We start from the raw sequence: 17,561 nt of genomic DNA, 5'->3' as shown, positions 1-17,561 counted from the left end.
TCTGTGGTCCGTGGGCGCCATTAAAATGACACCCTGTATATATATATATATATATAAGTAAACAACGATAGGCCATCTTGAATTTAATGACAAATTATTATTTTTGGTTTATAAAAAATACATTTCAAAAAACTTGGTTACTGTAAGACACACGCACTTCAAGTTATACCAGAAAAAAAAAGCATGATTTGTTATTGGTGATATATACAATCAGGTGCATTGTCTGCTGCTATTTCTCTGGTTTCAATTTATGAATCACTTCACTAAACCAGGATTCAAATCTTGGTCTGTCCATTTCTTGCTAATCATCCTTCCCTTTCTTTACACGGAACAGTAAATATGCGCCTTCAACAAAGACTTCATTGCTGCCAGTGGGTAAAACAACTTCCCCTCTCCCTTTCTCGTCGGTTTCTTCAGCCCTGGCGGTGATTTTGCACGGTGGTATACAAAAAAAAGTCAATGTACGCCCCTGCCCCCCCCCCCCCCCCGACGGAGTTTAAGCACGTCTGGTCCAAATAATGAACATGTTTCTTCTCACGGTGATATCTTTTAATACCGAGGACGTTCTTTTGTCGTCAAACTACAAACAATCGTTTCCTCTTCCTAAACTCAAACCGCAAATCATCCAACACCCGGGATACAGTTCGTGCGCACATTGACGGGAAATCACCTCACGCCCTGTTTTACTTTGATCTTGTTTCCGTAAGGAGAATTATGCATTTTAAACAACTTGCTTGATTTGAAGAGCTTTTTTCTTCGGATGAAGCGCACAATAACACTCGCTGTACAGACCTCGATTCAGCCATTCTCGCCGCTGTATAGCACGATTATTAATCACAATAAACATAGGGTTAAAATAGTGGGATGTGCAACACTGGTATCACGGATTCCACGCGCTCTGCAACGTACTTAGTCTTGCCCGACTCGCACTTGGGCTTCAGCGATTCCTCAGCGCAATACAAACTCCAGTTGGCGAATCTCAGGATCCAAGTTCGTCTGCACAGTGATTGCAACCGATGAAGTCCACACCTGCTAATGGATATATTATTTTGTCTCTATTTTACAAATTAAATAACTGTTTTCTTGCAAGTATGCAGTTGTGTCGGAATAGAACCCGTCTCAGTGGAACTTTATTCTGCGCGCAAGTTTGGATCCACATATGCCAAAACCTGCTGCAAAGTTAACCTGACGCTTGGTTTAGGTGAATATATGAATGGCCGTCACGGTCACGAGACCTAAAATCCTTGTATTTTTACTTGTTGGGACAGAGCTGAGATGAAATCTGTTTATGAAAACGTAAAGTTCATCGTATACAAGTAGTGTAATTGGATTGTTTCTACACCGTACTTGGTACGAGCCCTTTTTTTCCCTCTTTTTTTATCAATTGAATATCAGTTTTTGACATATTTTGACAATTTTTTGTCGATGTTTTAGCGTTTAGCGATGTTTCAGTGCAATTTTCAATTTTTCCCACCTCGTACTTGGTACGAATGCCACGATCTTACGTGATATAACTTAACCTATCCTTTTTTATTACGTGCTAAACTACACGAGAGCCTCTACATAGTAGTGGTTATGGACCGTTTCACCAACACCAAGTGGGGTTCACCAAAACCTCAAAAACTCACTTTCTCTCCACGTTCCGCGCCTTATTTATTGCGCTGACGATGTTTCACAGCGAAGAAAACAGCACCAAAACCTCAAAAACTCACTTTGACCATTTGGGGTTCACCAAAACCTCAAAAACTCACTTTCTCTCATTTATTGCGCTGACGATGTTTCACAGCGAAGAAAACAGCACCAAAAAACCTAAAAAAAACTCACTTTCTCTCATTCGTTGCGCTGAAACAGCGTGATGAGTAAATGCAAGGTCATGATCTTGCGTATACACACGGCGTTGAGCGTGTCGGGCGAGAAATACACGTGGAGATCCGCTTCCGTGCAGCCGGTTGGGGATTCGTGCTCCCGCGATAAACGTCCACTTCCGTGCCTGGTGGAACGGACGTTCCGGTGTGGAATTCACGCCGTAGTGGAGATTAGAGAGTTCAACGCCATCAAGTGGGGTTCAGTGTTGCCAACCCACCCCAAGAAAATCGCACCAAAACCTCAAAAACTCACTTTCTCTCCACGTTCCGCGCCTCATTTATTGCGCTGACGATGTTTCACAGCGCAGAAAAGCCGGTACTAGAAAAGTACTCAATTGGGGTTCAGTGTTGCCAACCCACCCCAAGAAAACCAAAACCTCAAAAACTCACTTTCTCTCCACGTTCCGTGCCTGACGAAGGTGGTATGGTACGTTCTGGAACCATCCTTTTGACCTACGTTTTTATTTTACGACGTTTTACGGGCTAAACTAACCTACAATGAGAGAAAAGTGGACAGAAAAAGCTCTGGCATCACTTTTTAAGCTATTTTGTACCTCCTGCAAATTTTGCTCTTATGCTAACTCGTCCTTTGACCTACTTTTGAAATGACTTACGACATTTTCCTATAAGTCTGTCTCCTCTTACTGTAAGGTCCCTAAGTGTAATCTACTACGACCTGCTCTCAGCGTAATCTGCTACGATGTTTTTTTTTTTTTAAAAAAACTCATGTGTGATCTTCTGCGGTGTGTGTGTGTGTGTGTGTGTCTGTGTCTGTGTGATAATCAAAATTATTTTTGTTAAGGCCCTCAAAAAAGAAAACATATCCCGCCAGAGAGGGGTGCGTGGTGCACAACACCAGTTCTAATGGTCATGGCTATCAAAGCCATGCCTTTGTAGAGTTTCATGAGTTTTTTTTATTTGCGCACCGAACTAACTTACATTGTATTTTATATAACCTAAAAAATGTGTTGATTTTTTTAGTATGTAGCAATAATTTTTTTTTACGAATTATTTTTTAAAACTGCTCCGTCACCCTCTCGTTCTTCACGTCGTGGACGAAGGACTTCTCTGCAATCAGGATGACGCTGCACAGAGTATCGACAGGCAGCGCGTCGTGGAACTCGCACACGACCTTGATGTTGGTGCGATCGTTGACCACCACCTGCTTCCTTTTCGTGGTATTGATGACGAACATCGGCCTGCGGATTTTGAATTCGCTGGGAGTGTAGTACATGTCCACGTTTCCCTCGGTCACGCGCTTGTAAGCCGTGTAAGCTTCGTAAAGTTTGAGATAATCGTCTTTGGTCATGTCGAGGTTGTAATTCTCGCGCGGGAACACTTCGTTGCGTCCATTCTTGAGATAAACGTTTTTTTCATCTTGCAGTCGTCGAATTTGCTGGAATCTTTTTCCTGATTCTTGTCGCGTCCGGTCTGAAAGAGCACAATGACGAAATCTGGCATGTCGAACTGTATGTTGTTGAACTGCGTCGTCACGTCGAATTCCATGTGACTTCCCGACGCCAATTTCTGCACGCACTGGTAACCGTGAAAGTGAATCGGCACCAGCGGACTTTTCAAGATCTCCGCTTTGTACTTGAGGGCGTAGTTTGTTTCGTATTCCACGATCGGCATTCTCAACTCCATGCTCCGGATGACGCACTTGGCTGCTTCGGGTAAAGTGTTGGGCAGCGGCGTGCCGTCTGCGTTCAAGTTGCTGTATCGCATCAGTGCGTCGTTGTCGTTGGCAGCTCTTCAAAACGTGATTCTCAGTCCTCCCTTCCACATGATCTCCTTGTAGTCCGAGAAGAATCCCGGAAGCAGACGCATGGGAAAGAGCACCGTGTGACTTCTCGTCGATATTTTGGTTCCCGCTTCGAATCCTCCCGCCTGATAGTATGCTGCGTCCGTTTTGGATAATTTCAATGTTCCCACTGCCGTCGACGTGATGCCTGGATAATCGATTCTGTCGATGACGGTGTTGTGTTTCCTCACCTCCACCTGCGAGAACAGGTGAGGCACGAAGTTGTCCACGAGTTTCAAATTGGCATTGGGCGGAAACGCTTCTCCGCTTTCCTTTTTCACCACGTCGAATTGAAGGTAAAGGTCCGCTCTGTGAGGATGAACGAACCCGTCGCCTACGTCCACGTCGTATTCGATCTCCCGGTTCGCTTCGTTCAAATTGGCGAACGTGCGACGGTTCGGAGGGAAAGATTGCAATTCGTAACTTTCGATCTGCTCCATTTTGTTTCACTATGTGTGTTATTTATTATACGTTGATCTCCAGGACGGCCGTCGTCGTGGCACCTGCGAAATCCACAATGTCTCCTTTCTCGTTCGTCACCACCAACTCTATGTTGTCTATGCGGTTGCGACATACTGGAAAATAGATCGGCGATTCCAAGTCTTACCGTTTCCAAGATAACCCCACTTCCGGTCGCCATTTTCGATTTCCGAACATAGGTTCTATTCATACTTTTTCACACGTATAGGTGTACATTATGAATCCGCAAACAGATTTTTCCCAAGTCTTACCGTTTCCAAGATAACCCCACTTCCGGTCGCCATTTTCGATTTCCGAGCATAGGTTCTATTCATACTTTTTCTCACGTATAGGTGTACATGATGAATCCGCAAACAGATTTTTCCCAAGTCTTACCGTTTCCAAGATAACCCCACTTCCGGTCGCCATTTTTGATTTCCGAACATAGGTTCTATTCATACTTTTTCTCACGTTTAGGTGTACATGATGAATCCGCAAACAGATTTTTCCTAAGTCTTACCGTTTCCAAGATAACCCCACTTCCGGTCGCCATTTTCGATTTCCGAGCATAGGTTCTATTCATACTTTTTCTCACGTATAGGCGTACGTGATGAATCCGCAAACAGATTTTTCCTAAGTCTTACCGTTTCCAAGATAACCCCACTTCCGGTCGACATTTTCGATTTCCGAACATAGGTTCTATTCATACTTTTTCTCACGTATAGGTGTACTTGATAAGGTACATGCTGTAGAATGCACGAAGAGCAATTGATTTAGGATAGATGATGTCGCCGTGCAACACGAGACCGAAGTCTCGCTGGTGAGATGGAATACTCCCATAGTGCTTCAGGTGCCACAATGCTTTTTGAAAATCCTCGATCGAGACAGAAACACAAGCATTGATATGCAGAGATGACCGCAGTTCACTTCGTCGAAACCTTGCATGCGTTCGTCGTTGTAGTAGAGACTCGAAGCACCGAGGTACTTTGCCAACCCAGCAGGTGGCACACCGCCGAATGAATCGAAAACAAATGCTTTGTGTTGTTGCTGGTTTTCAAGTAGCAAATCCAAATGTGTACCTGGATTTTCGTAACTGTCCAGGTTAACCACACCACACTCTTTTTTTTTCTTCACAACAGAGGGTAGAGAATCGGACATGAAAACGCCCCTAAAGTGCTTGATTCCCAACGATTCGATCAAAGATTCAATATCGAAGTTGGACAGGGCTCTTCTTTTTTTTAAACTTTTTCAAAGCTTCGAGGTTGTTTTTTCGCTTTTTGGTCATACCTTTCCCCTTCTTCTCCATAGCCAGGTTGTGGCGTTTCTGCTCTTCCAACTCGGCCTTGTTCTTCTTAGCGTCGATGACGGTCTTGGCAATGGCGGCACTGCCTCCTGCCAAGCTGCCAACAGCACCCAATACTGCCAAGATAGCCGGGATGCTGAATATGAAACCTCCAGTCTTCTGCTGCTGCTTTCGCGAACCTTGTAACCTCCTCAACTGAGGAATGCTAAGCAACAATTTCATTCCATGACCTTTTGCCAGGCAAGAACGTTTCTTCTCGCGTTGTTTCATGGTGAGCAATCCATCAAGAGCTCCGAGAGACTTGAGGTTTGCGTAAGGTATTTGGTAAACGACACCTTTGGGTTTCATGGTGATAGTATGTTATTTATATATATCGTAAAAAGGTAAGGCTTTGCCCCCTAATAGGTTAGTTATGCAAGTTGCTTTTTTTTCACAGGGTGTTATTTATTTACAGCCCCCACCCCAATTTTTGTTTTGTGTTCATGGCGATGGTCGTACCCAATGCGGCGACCCGTTCACCCAGCGAGGCATTTCTGCTGACGGGTCTCCCGAAAGCTGCATGCTCCAACTTCCTGTCGGCATCATGACGTACGTCGAGATCTGTGTGAGTATTGTAGGCAATGTCGTGATCCTTGCATGCAGCATCCAGTGGATTCACACCCTTGTCGCCTCTCTCCAGTCGCTGATTAAGTTTGGTACCCGGACCGCAGTACTGGTAACCCGGCAGGTGCATCTCGAAGGGTAGCTTGTTGGTGATATCGTTCACGAGGCCTCGACCCTCGGCCACATTCCAGAATTTGGGAGGCAGGGTGTTGATGATTTTGATGAGGTACCCTATACCTTTGTCGTCGTTGACAATGAAGTTGGCAAGCTTGGAGCTAACCATGTCCACAATTCCTACCTTCTCGTTGCGAAAGTTGCTGTTGCCTGCATTCTCCTCTCCTGCAATAACCAACAACCTGTCTATGAGCTTGCGCACGTCGTCCACCCACACAAACTCTTTGGGCAGGGTGTTGTAGAGTTTGACGCCGCTGCCTGTTTTGACCTGGTTCCATATCGGCTTGATGAGGTTCTTGTATTTTTCGCCGCTGCTGGATTTGACGTGATTCTGCGTAGCGTCGTTGTTTTGGTACAAGGCATCCGTCATGATCAAAATTTCCTTGTAACTTTGGTAATCTTCGTCTGTGTAATCTCTTGGCTGCTTTTTGGTGATGAGTTCCCACAGTCCCACCGTGCCGGGATACCTGTTCCAGCTGTTTTTCTCGCCCAAATTGACTTTCACGTCGTCACCCTCGAACGTGACTTTCGATTTTCCGACCTTCCAAACCACGCCCTCGTTGAGTTTAGAGAACTAAACGTTGCAACGTTACAAGAAACGTCATGACGTATTATAAATAACTACATAAAAAAATGAAGCGTAAACTTGCAGACGACAACTTGAAGCTGCGCGACTACCTGTCAAAACGCTTCAAGGGTTGGAAATCCGAGAATCGTGGAATTTACGAACAGAAAAAGCAACAGGACCAGCCTATCATCGATGCCATCAGCGGGCTGGGTAAAGAGATCAAAAATGTCACCGAGCAAAACAAAGAGCTGATCAACGAGCTCGTACCACTCACTGCTCGAAATTATACCATACCAACACCCATATCCAGCATTCACACTACCCCGTACGAACTTGCGCCGCCACCGAAACGTCAGGCTCTAGGCAGCACCTCTTCGGAAAATGTAGTCGAGCTGGGACCGTTGGCGAGGGATTATCTAAGCACCGGGAAATTCGAGAAAGACGAGGTTTTCGGATTGTACCCGACCATGGAACTCAACGAGGGCGTGGTTTGGAAGATCGGAAAATCGAAAGTCACGTTCGAGGGTGACGACGTGAAAGTCAATTTGGGCGAGAAAAACAGCTGGAACAGGTATCCCGGCACGGTGGGACTGTGGGAACTCATCACCAAAAAGCAGCCAAGAGATTACACAGACGAAGATTACCAAAGTTACAAGGAAATTTTGATCATGACGGATGCCTTGTACCAAAACAACGACGCTACGCAGAATCGCGTCAAATCCAGCAGCGGCGAAAAATACAAGAACCTCATCAAGCCGATATGGAACCAGGTCAAAACAGGCAGCGGCGTCAAACTCTACAACACCCTGCCCAAAGAGTTTGTGTGGGTGGACGACGTGCGCAAGCTCATAGACAGGTTGTTGGTTATTGCAGGAGAGGAGAATGCAGGCAACAGCAACTTTCGCAACGAGAAGGTAGGAATTGTGGACATGGTTAGCTCCAAGCTTGCCAACTTCATTGTCAACGACGACAAAGGTATAGGGTACCTCATCAAAATCATCAACACCCTGCCTCCCAAATTCTGGAATGTGGCCGAGGGTCGAGGCCTCGTGAACGATATCATCAACAAGCTACCCTTCGAGATGCACCTGCCGGGTTACCAGTACTGCGGTCCGGGTACCAAACTTAATCAGCGACTGGAGAGAGGCGACAAGGGTGTGAATCCACTGGATGCTGCATGCAAGGATCACGACATTGCCTACAATACTCACACAGATCTCGACGTACGTCATGATGCCGACAGGAAGTTGGAGCATGCAGCTTTCGGGAGACCCGTCAGCAGAAATGCCTCGCTGGGTGAACGGGTCGCCGCATTGGGTACGACCATCGCCATGAACACAAAACAAAAATTGGGGTGGGGGCTGTAAATAAATAACACCCTGTGAAAAAAAAGCAACTTGCATAACTAACCTATTAGGGGGCAAAGCCTTACCTTTTTACGATATATATAAATAACATACTATCACCATGAAACCCAAAGGTGTCGTTTACCAAATACCTTACGCAAACCTCAAGTCTCTCGGAGCTCTTGATGGATTGCTCACCATGAAACAACGCGAGAAGAAACGTTCTTGCCTGGCAAAAGGTCATGGAATGAAATTGTTGCTTAGCATTCCTCAGTTGAGGAGGTTACAAGGTTCGCGAAAGCAGCAGCAGAAGACTGGAGGTTTCATATTCAGCATCCCGGCTATCTTGGCAGTATTGGGTGCTGTTGGCAGCTTGGCAGGAGGCAGTGCCGCCATTGCCAAGACCGTCATCGACGCTAAGAAGAACAAGGCCGAGTTGGAAGAGCAGAAACGCCACAACCTGGCTATGGAGAAGAAGGGGAAAGGTATGACCAAAAAGCGAAAAAACAACCTCGAAGCTTTGAAAAAGTTTAAAAAAAAGAAGAGCCCTGTCCAACTTCGATATTGAATCTTTGATCGAATCGTTGGGAATCAAGCACTTTAGGGGCGTTTTCATGTCCGATTCTCTACCCTCTGTTGTGAAGAAAAAAAAAGAGTGTGGTGTGGTTAACCTGGACAGTTACGAAAATCCAGGTACACATTTGGATTTGCTACTTGAAAACCAGCAACAACACAAAGCATTTGTTTTCGATTCATTCGGCGGTGTGCCACCTGCTGGGTTGGCAAAGTACCTCGGTGCTTCGAGTCTCTACTACAACGACGAACGCATGCAAGGTTTCGACGAAGTGAACTGCGGTCATCTCTGCATATCAATGCTTGTGTTTCTGTCTCGATCGAGGATTTTCAAAAAGCATTGTGGCACCTGAAGCACTATGGGAGTATTCCATCTCACCAGCGAGACTTCGGTCTCGTGTTGCACGGCGACATCATCTATCCTAAATCAATTGCTCTTCGTGCATTCTACAGCATGTACCTCATCATGTACACCTATACGTGAGAAAAAGTATGAATAGAACCTATGTTCGGAAATCGAAAATGTCGACCGGAAGTGGGGTTATCTTGGAAACGGTAAGACTTAGGAAAAATCTGTTTGCGGATTCATCACGTACGCCTATACGTGAGAAAAAGTATGAATAGAACCTATGCTCGGAAATCGAAAATGGCGACCGGAAGTGGGGTTATCTTGGAAACGGTAAGACTTAGGAAAAATCTGTTTGCGGATTCATCATGTACACCTATACGTGAGAAAAAGTATGAATAGAACCTATGCTCGGAAATCGAAAATGGCGACCGGTAGTGGGTTTATCTTGGAAACGGTAAGACTTGGGAAAAATCTGTTTGCGGATTCATCATGTACACCTATACGTGAGAAAAAGTATGAATAGAACCTATGCTCGGAAATCGAAAATGGCGACCGGAAGTGGGGTTATCTTGGAAACGGTAAGACTTGGGAAAAATCTGTTTGCGGATTCATAATGTACACCTATACGTGTGAAAAAGTATGAATAGAACCTATGTTCGGAAATCGAAAATGGCGACCGGAAGTGGGGTTATCTTGGAAACGGTAAGACTTGGAATCGCCGATCTATTTTCCAGTATGTCGCAACCGCATAGACAACATAGAGTTGGTGGTGACGAACGAGAAAGGAGACATTGTGGATTTCGCAGGTGCCACGACGACGGCCGTCCTGGAGATCAACGTATAATAAATAACACACATAGTGAAACAAAATGGAGCAGATCGAAAGTTACGAATTGCAATCTTTCCCTCCGAACCGTCGCACGTTCGCCAATTTGAACGAAGCGAACCGGGAGATCGAATACGACGTGGACGTAGGCGACGGGTTCGTTCATCCTCACAGAGCGGACCTTTACCTTCAATTCGACGTGGTGAAAAAGGAAAGCGGAGAAGCGTTTCCGCCCAATGCCAATTTGAAACTCGTGGACAACTTCGTGCCTCACCTGTTCTCGCAGGTGGAGGTGAGGAAACACAACACCGTCATCGACAGAATCGATTATCCAGGCATCACGTCGACGGCAGTGGGAACATTGAAATTATCCAAAACGGACGCAGCATACTATCAGGCGGGAGGATTCGAAGCGGGAACCAAAATATCGACGAGAAGTCACACGGTGCTCTTTCCCATGCGTCTGCTTCCGGGATTCTTCTCGGACTACAAGGAGATCATGTGGAAGGGAGGACTGAGAATCACGTTTTGAAGAGCTGCCAACGACAACGACGCACTGATGCGATACAGCAACTTGAACGCAGACGGCACGCCGCTGCCCAACACTTTACCCGAAGCAGCCAAGTGCGTCATCCGGAGCATGGAGTTGAGAATGCCGATCGTGGAATACGAAACAAACTACGCCCTCAAGTACAAAGCGGAGATCTTGAAAAGTCCGCTGGTGCCGATTCACTTTCACGGTTACCAGTGCGTGCAGAAATTGGCGTCGGGAAGTCACATGGAATTCGACGTGACGACGCAGTTCAACAACATACAGTTCGACATGCCAGATTTCGTCATTGTGCTCTTTCAGACCGGACGCGACAAGAATCAGGAAAAAGATTCCAGCAAATTCGACGACTGCAAGATGAAAAAAACGTTTATCTCAAGAATGGACGCAACGAAGTGTTCCCGCGCGAGAATTACAACCTCGACATGACCAAAGACGATTATCTCAAACTTTACGAAGCTTACACGGCTTACAAGCGCGTGACCGAGGGAAACGTGGACATGTACTACACTCCCAGCGAATTCAAAATCCGCAGGCCGATGTTCGTCATCAATACCACGAAAAGGAAGCAGGTGGTGGTCAACGATCGCACCAACATCAAGGTCGTGTGCGAGTTCCACGACGCGCTGCCTGTCGATACTCTGTGCAGCGTCATCCTGATTGCAGAGAAGTCCTTCGTCCACGACGTGAAGAACGAGAGGGTGACGGAGCAGTTTTAAAAAATAATTCGTAAAAAAAAAATTATTGCTACATACTAAAAAAATCAACACATTTTTTAGGTTATATAAAATACAATGTAAGTTAGTTCGGTGAGCAAATAAAAAAAAACTCATGAAACTCTACAAAGGCATGGCTTTGATAGCCATGACCATTAGAACTGGTGTTGTGCACCACGCACCCCTCTCTGGCGGGATATTTTTTTCTTTTTTGAGGGCCTTAACAAAAATAATTTTGATTATCACACAGACACACACACACACACACACACCGCAGAAGATCACACATGAGTTTTTTTTTAAAAAAAAAAAACATCGTAGCAGATTACGCTGAGAGCAGGTCGTAGTAGATTACACTGAGGGACCTTACAGTAAGAGGAGACAGACTTATAGGAAAATGTCGTAAGTCATTTCAAAAGTAGGTCAAATGACGAGTTAGCATAAGAGCAAAATTTGCAGGAGGTACAAAATAGCTTAAAAAGTGATGCCAGAGCTTTTTCTGTCCACTTTTCTCTCATTGTAGGTTAGTTTAGCCCGTAAAACGTCGTAAAATAAAAACGTAGGTCAAAAGGATGGTTCCAGAACGTACCATACCACCTTCGTCAGGCACGGAACGTGGAGAGAAAGTGAGTTTTTGAGGTTTTGGTTTTCTTGGGGTGGGTTGGCAACACTGAACCCCAATTGAGTACTTTTCTCGTACCGGCTTTTCTGCGCTGTGAAACATCGTCAGCGCAATAAATGAGGCGCGGAACGTGGAGAGAAAGTGAGTTTTTGAGGTTTTGGTGCGATTTTCTTGGGGTGAGTTGGCAACACTGAACCCCACTTGATGGCGTTGAACTCTCTAATCTCCACTACGGCGTGAATTCCACACCGGAACGTCCGTTCCACCAGGCACGGAAGTGGACGTTTATCGCGGGAGCACGAATCCCCAACCGGCTGCACGGAAGCGGATCTCCACGTGTATTTCTCGCCCGACACGCTCAACGCCGTGTGTATACGCAAGATCATGACCTTGCATTTACTCATCACGCTGTTTCAGCGCAACGAATGAGAGAAAGTGAGTTTTTTTTAGGTTTTTTGGTGCTGTTTTCTTCGCTGTGAAACATCGTCAGCGCAATAAATGAGAGAAAGTGAGTTTTTGAGGTTTTGGTGAACCCCAAATGGTCAAAGTGAGTTTTTGAGGTTTTGGTGCTGTTTTCTTCGCTGTGAAACATCGTCAGCGCAATAAATAAGGCGCGGAACGTGGAGAGAAAGTGAGTTTTTGAGGTTTTGGTGAACCCCACTTGGTGTTGGTGAAACGGTCTATAACCACTACTATGTAGAGGCTCTCGTGTAGTTTAGCACGTAATAAAAAAGGATAGGTTAAGTTATATCACGTAAGATCGTGGCATTCGTACCAAGTACGAGGTGGGAAAAATTGAGAATTGCACTGAAACATCGCTAAACGCTAAAACATCGACAAAAAATTGTCAAAATATGTCAAAAACTGATATTCAATTGATAAAAAAAGAGGGAAAAAAGGGCTCGTACCGAGTACGGCGTAGAAACAATCCAATTACACTACTTATACATTAAGAAAATTTAGAGCCTGGACCCCTTCAAAAAAGGATTACACGCACCATCTCCCAGAATTTTAAAGAATTTGGGCCTCTAGCCCACAACCTTCCCTCAAAGTCAGCGCCTGTGCTAATACTGCGAAATCGGATTTTTCCAAAAACTTGAACGTAGGCTTGTTCTTTTCGGAACATTCTTTGGGCTTTCATGTGATAGTTCAGAGAATACTCTACAGATGGCATACTGTGTAGTAGAGTTATGGCTTATTTTATCACAGTTGTCAGTTTACAACAAATATTTAATGCATTTCTTTCATAAAATGGAGATTTTGTACTTTTTAATTAAATATTATTCTTGAAATATTTTCCGAAAATTCGAAGCCTGGTTCTAGACTTAATACCGATATAACAGAATAATATTATTCTGCTAGTGTCTTAGTATCGAGGTCTCGAGGCTACATATATATGTGTGTTTTACTGACATTTATTCCTTGCTTAATGAAATAAATTGCGTGGAATATACGTAGAATTAGCAAAAAGAAATAAAATAATACAGTAGTACAAAAATATTTGCAACAGTTTGACACTTGTGCAACAAATTATTAACTGGTATCATGTCACTACTTCCTTATTTGTTTTAATTATTCCGATTTTTTCCAATTATTAATTTTTCTATTGGTATTGTAGACAAGCCTAAAGTTTGTGCAGCAGGAAAAGTTTACAAGAAAGATTGCAACACTTGTACCTGTAACAAAGATGGAAACCATGAGCTTTGCACCAAGATACCATGTGTACAAACTACAGGTAAAACTACAGGTAAAAATAAGACAATTATTTATTGAAGTTTTCTGTGTGGTTGCTGGCAAATTGAAGAATTATAAATATAAAGGCGGCTTTGTATTAAAAAGCGAACGTTATCTAGGGGTTTTAATGTTATAAATGTTTAATATGAGAAGTGTGAAAGGTTTGATTAAGCTCCCGCCTAGGTGAATGGTTGGTACTTTCGTCCTTGGTGTTAGTGGTCCCGGGTTCGATATCAGGTGGGAGCTCCAAAATTTTGGTGTTCGCCCAGCATCGTGAGGACAATTGGGAAGGTATTTGGAAACAATGCTAGTGGACTAGCGTATTATCACTATTAGTGATTTTCGCCAGGGAAAAATATGACAGTGGCAACTGTGAATTTGTGATGCATGGCTGGATATAGGAAACACGTCGTCGACTTGTAATCAATGGGTCATGGGTTTGATACCGGGTGGAAGCATAAAGAGATTTGGATCCCCCTTTAAACTATATATCTTGTCCCGATTAGCCTATCTGTGCATATAGTGGAATATACGATATGAAACAGCCGGTGTTGTACGGTACCATCCTGTGTATTTGTGTGTGTGTCTTATTATCTGCCCCCTTTAGAAATCAGAAATTGGAAGTGCGGGGAGGAATTGCCTTGTTCTAAAGTTGATTCCTAAAAATTCAATAAATTTAAAAAAATAAACAACCAAAACACGAAGATATAAAAAGTGAAGAATGGCGTATTGATTTTTGTTATTTAGCGTCGCTTTTTTCCACTTTTGGCTAATCGCAAAGATGAGCGATGATATGATGAAATTATTGAAGTAACACTCACAAAGAACACCCATGCCCATGCCGGGATTCGAACTCGGGACCGCTGGCGTCGTAGCTAATCTGATAACTACTTCACCACGGAGGCCAAAAAAGTATGTAGCAGCTGTTCATATTAAAAAAACTTATAGCTGCAAATAATACTAGTATTTTTATTCCTCTGATATCTGCATACTACTCTAATTATATTCTAGTTAAACCCAAAGTGTGTGAACCCAATAAAGTTTCCAAGAAAGATTGCAACACTTGCACATGCAACGCTGATGGAACGAAAGAAACTTGCACGGATATAGTATGTACTACAGGTAAGGTAGAAAACAAAATGAACGAATATGTGTCTTTACTTTTGTGTGTCTGAACCTGAAAAGAGAAATATTTAAAATTTGTACCGCTGGCTCACTTCTGGAACATCTCTGCTCATATCTTATGTGGATGCTCATTGCGAGTCTACATTATGAAGTTACAGAAGAAGCTCCGCTCACACTGCGATATCTGTTGCTCGTGCGCATGTGCAAAATGCTCAGCATGTCTAACTGCGCATCCTTGAACGCAGCAAAACTTTTTGTAGACTTGCTGACTGGCTCTAGGTTTTAATACACTGTTGAACTTGAGTGAGCTTTACGTGTGGCAGTCAGTGATGGAACAAATAAATTATTTGCTCAAAAGGCATTTGCAAATGTACAAGGTTTAGAACACTGGAATTATACCTAACTTATTAACTTTATTTAAGTAATTTATAATTTAGATATTTCATCGAATAGGAAATATAACGATAAGGAGAGATAATTAATAGGACTATGAAACGTCCCGGGTTCGACCTCACACACACACACAACGAAGCAGTTGCAGTTTCTCAGAATAGTACTTGACTGCAACGTACCCGGTTCGACGTTGTGACGGGGAACATTATTCAGTTTTACCCATGATGATAGCTCTTTTCTAGCCGGAGATATGATGTTCTTATACACTCAGGGTTCGGGTATATATATATAATGAAAGTTAGCGTCGACTTAACAAGTTTATTACACTGGGGTGAAAATTAGATATCCGCACAAAACAAAGTCACAATATCTCCTGATAAGATTTCACTGCACTTTTGTCGTTCTTGAAGTTCCAGGTTCGAATCTCCTCTGCAGAAGTCTTGGAGAGGGAAGACAGGGACCATTCAATTTTTCTCCAGTGGGGAATAAAGGACCTTATTTTTCTTTTAGGGCATTGGGTCGCCTCTGTGCTGACTTGGGGACAACAGGGCATTAATTAAACGACTCAAGGAACATTTAAATCTGCTTTCCTAGTAAAGAGTAATATCAACAAAGCAACGGAAATTTACTATAAGCTTACAAAGGATAATGCTTAGTTAAACTTTATTTACTTTAATTAATTACTTGAATAATGCTAAGCTGAAGGCAGTAATAAAACACTGCTCATTTTTCCCTTAATGAAAAATTAACTAACGATGAACATCACCCTTCGTATAATTTACCTGGTAGGCCAAGAAATATTGCTATCGCTCGTATAATCTACCACAGTAGGCCAAAAGATGACGTCATTTCTGCATCGACTGTTGTGAAATGTATAATCTACTAGTAGGCCAAAGAATACGGATACCCTTCGTATAATCTGCTAGTAGGCCGTCTCCCAACAGTAAATAAGTCCACGAGCTAAACCGTAACCCAATACAATGCGCATAATCTACCTGTAGGCCGTACAAGGAGTACGTTTCTGTTCTACAGGCAGGCCACACTGTAGGAGGTTGAGCTTGAAACAATGCGTATATTCTACCAGAGTAGGCCACACTGTAAGAAGCCCTCTTGTATACCTAAGCACCCGTGTGCTTGCAATGCTGGGCTATTTGCGGGAGCAGAGCTCGACCATGAGTCGCCGAAGAGTCAACACAGAACTCCCTGGCCGGGGCAGCGTCGCTGCTTATATACAATTCCGAGCGCAGCGCCAGCGCCTCTAGTGGATTCTCGTGGACTACGAGAGCGCTGCTTAACATGAGGTGCCATCTATACAGATTAACAATGAACTAGTTGAAACAATAACGCTCCCTAATGAGATATGGTAGAACTACGATCTCTACCAAGCATAGCAGTGAAACCCTATGCAGAAGCGATAACACAATAGATAAGATTATACAATGCTATTCAACAATGACAATAAAAAGAACAAATGCGTAACTTGTGGCGATCTCGCAGGATCGTTGCAACTATCAAAAAATTAATTTGTGACATTGTTATTTATTTTGAGGAGAGATAAAATGCTTTATATGTTTCATTATGTTCAAAATAATAACAATATAATGTTTCTCTACTTTTCGATATAATTTACGTCTTTCTCAAGAGTTATGAGCACAGTTTGTTTTAAGTATACTTTATGCACAGATAGGCTAATCGGGACTGGACCTACAGTTCAAAGTGGGATCCGCCACTACGCCATCGGGGAGGCTCTGAGAGTTGTAACAGAATGAAATACAATGTAATTTATAGCAAATAGTAACAATTGGGCAAGAAGTAAGTGCTGTACAAAAAATAGGGTGTTAATAACTTAATATAGGTGAGTGTAAATATGTCGATTTATTGGTTCTAAACATATAATTACTGCCGCATTTTTTATCACTTTCATATATGCAATGTTGTCAATTACTATTTAACAGTATTGTTATTCTATTCCAGAGAAGCCAAAAGCTTGTGAACCTAAGAAAATTTACAAGAAGGACTGCAACACTTGCACTTGCAACAGTGATGGAACCAAAGAGATTTGTACCACGCTTAAGTGTTAAAAATGTAATTAAGACATAGAACCACAAACTTAAAATTCTTGCTACTTATAAATGGTATACAAAATTATTAGAAACGTTGCTCTCATGAAATTTAAAACAAGGATTTTCAAAAGATTTTCTACAATTGTGTCTTGCTCCCAAGGTTTCTACTAAAGTGTATGGAATTTGTTATTTCTTAGTCCAATAAAATATTACAAGAGAAAAATACTGAACTTTCATTTGACACATCCTCTTCCTGTTGCACGGGTACAATCTTTGTAACTAAGCACGTGATTATTATTTGGTTCAAATATTAGGCTAGTAGGCTAGTTGTGATGACGTCAGATAATGTTGATATGCTTGTGTCCCTACATATTGGGACACAGGTTTCTATGGAAATTACAAGGGGTTTTTCTTCTTGGGTTCAAAGCATAAAGTAGGAAGTATGATTTTTACTTGTCCTTGTCCAGGTAGAATTTGCACTGCACTTAATC

The 17,561-nt window shown here is 43.2% G+C and overlaps 1 protein-coding gene across 1 annotated transcript in view; it reads left to right on the top strand.

The window, feature by feature from the left end:
• LOC145979942 (uncharacterized) overlaps positions 1-17,293 on the top strand; it is a 66,970-nt gene extending 49,677 nt beyond the window's left edge. Inside the window, exons 5-7 of the mRNA XM_083112887.1 lie at positions 13,374-13,502; positions 14,501-14,611; positions 16,982-17,293. Of these exons, the coding sequence (XP_082969013.1) occupies positions 13,374-13,502; positions 14,501-14,611; positions 16,982-17,088 (347 nt within the window). The 3' untranslated portion in view covers positions 17,089-17,293. The remainder of the gene's footprint in view (positions 1-13,373; positions 13,503-14,500; positions 14,612-16,981) is intronic.
• The last annotated feature ends 268 nt before the right edge of the window (positions 17,294-17,561 follow it).

Source organism: Lepisma saccharinum, chromosome 27 (assembly GCF_977018435.1).
Source record: "Lepisma saccharinum chromosome 27, izLepSacc3.1, whole genome shotgun sequence".
Lineage (NCBI taxonomy): Eukaryota > Metazoa > Arthropoda > Insecta > Zygentoma > Lepismatidae > Lepisma > Lepisma saccharinum.
The sequence above is the reverse complement of the archived record's forward strand: the minus strand, read 5'-3'. Positions and strand labels throughout refer to the sequence as shown.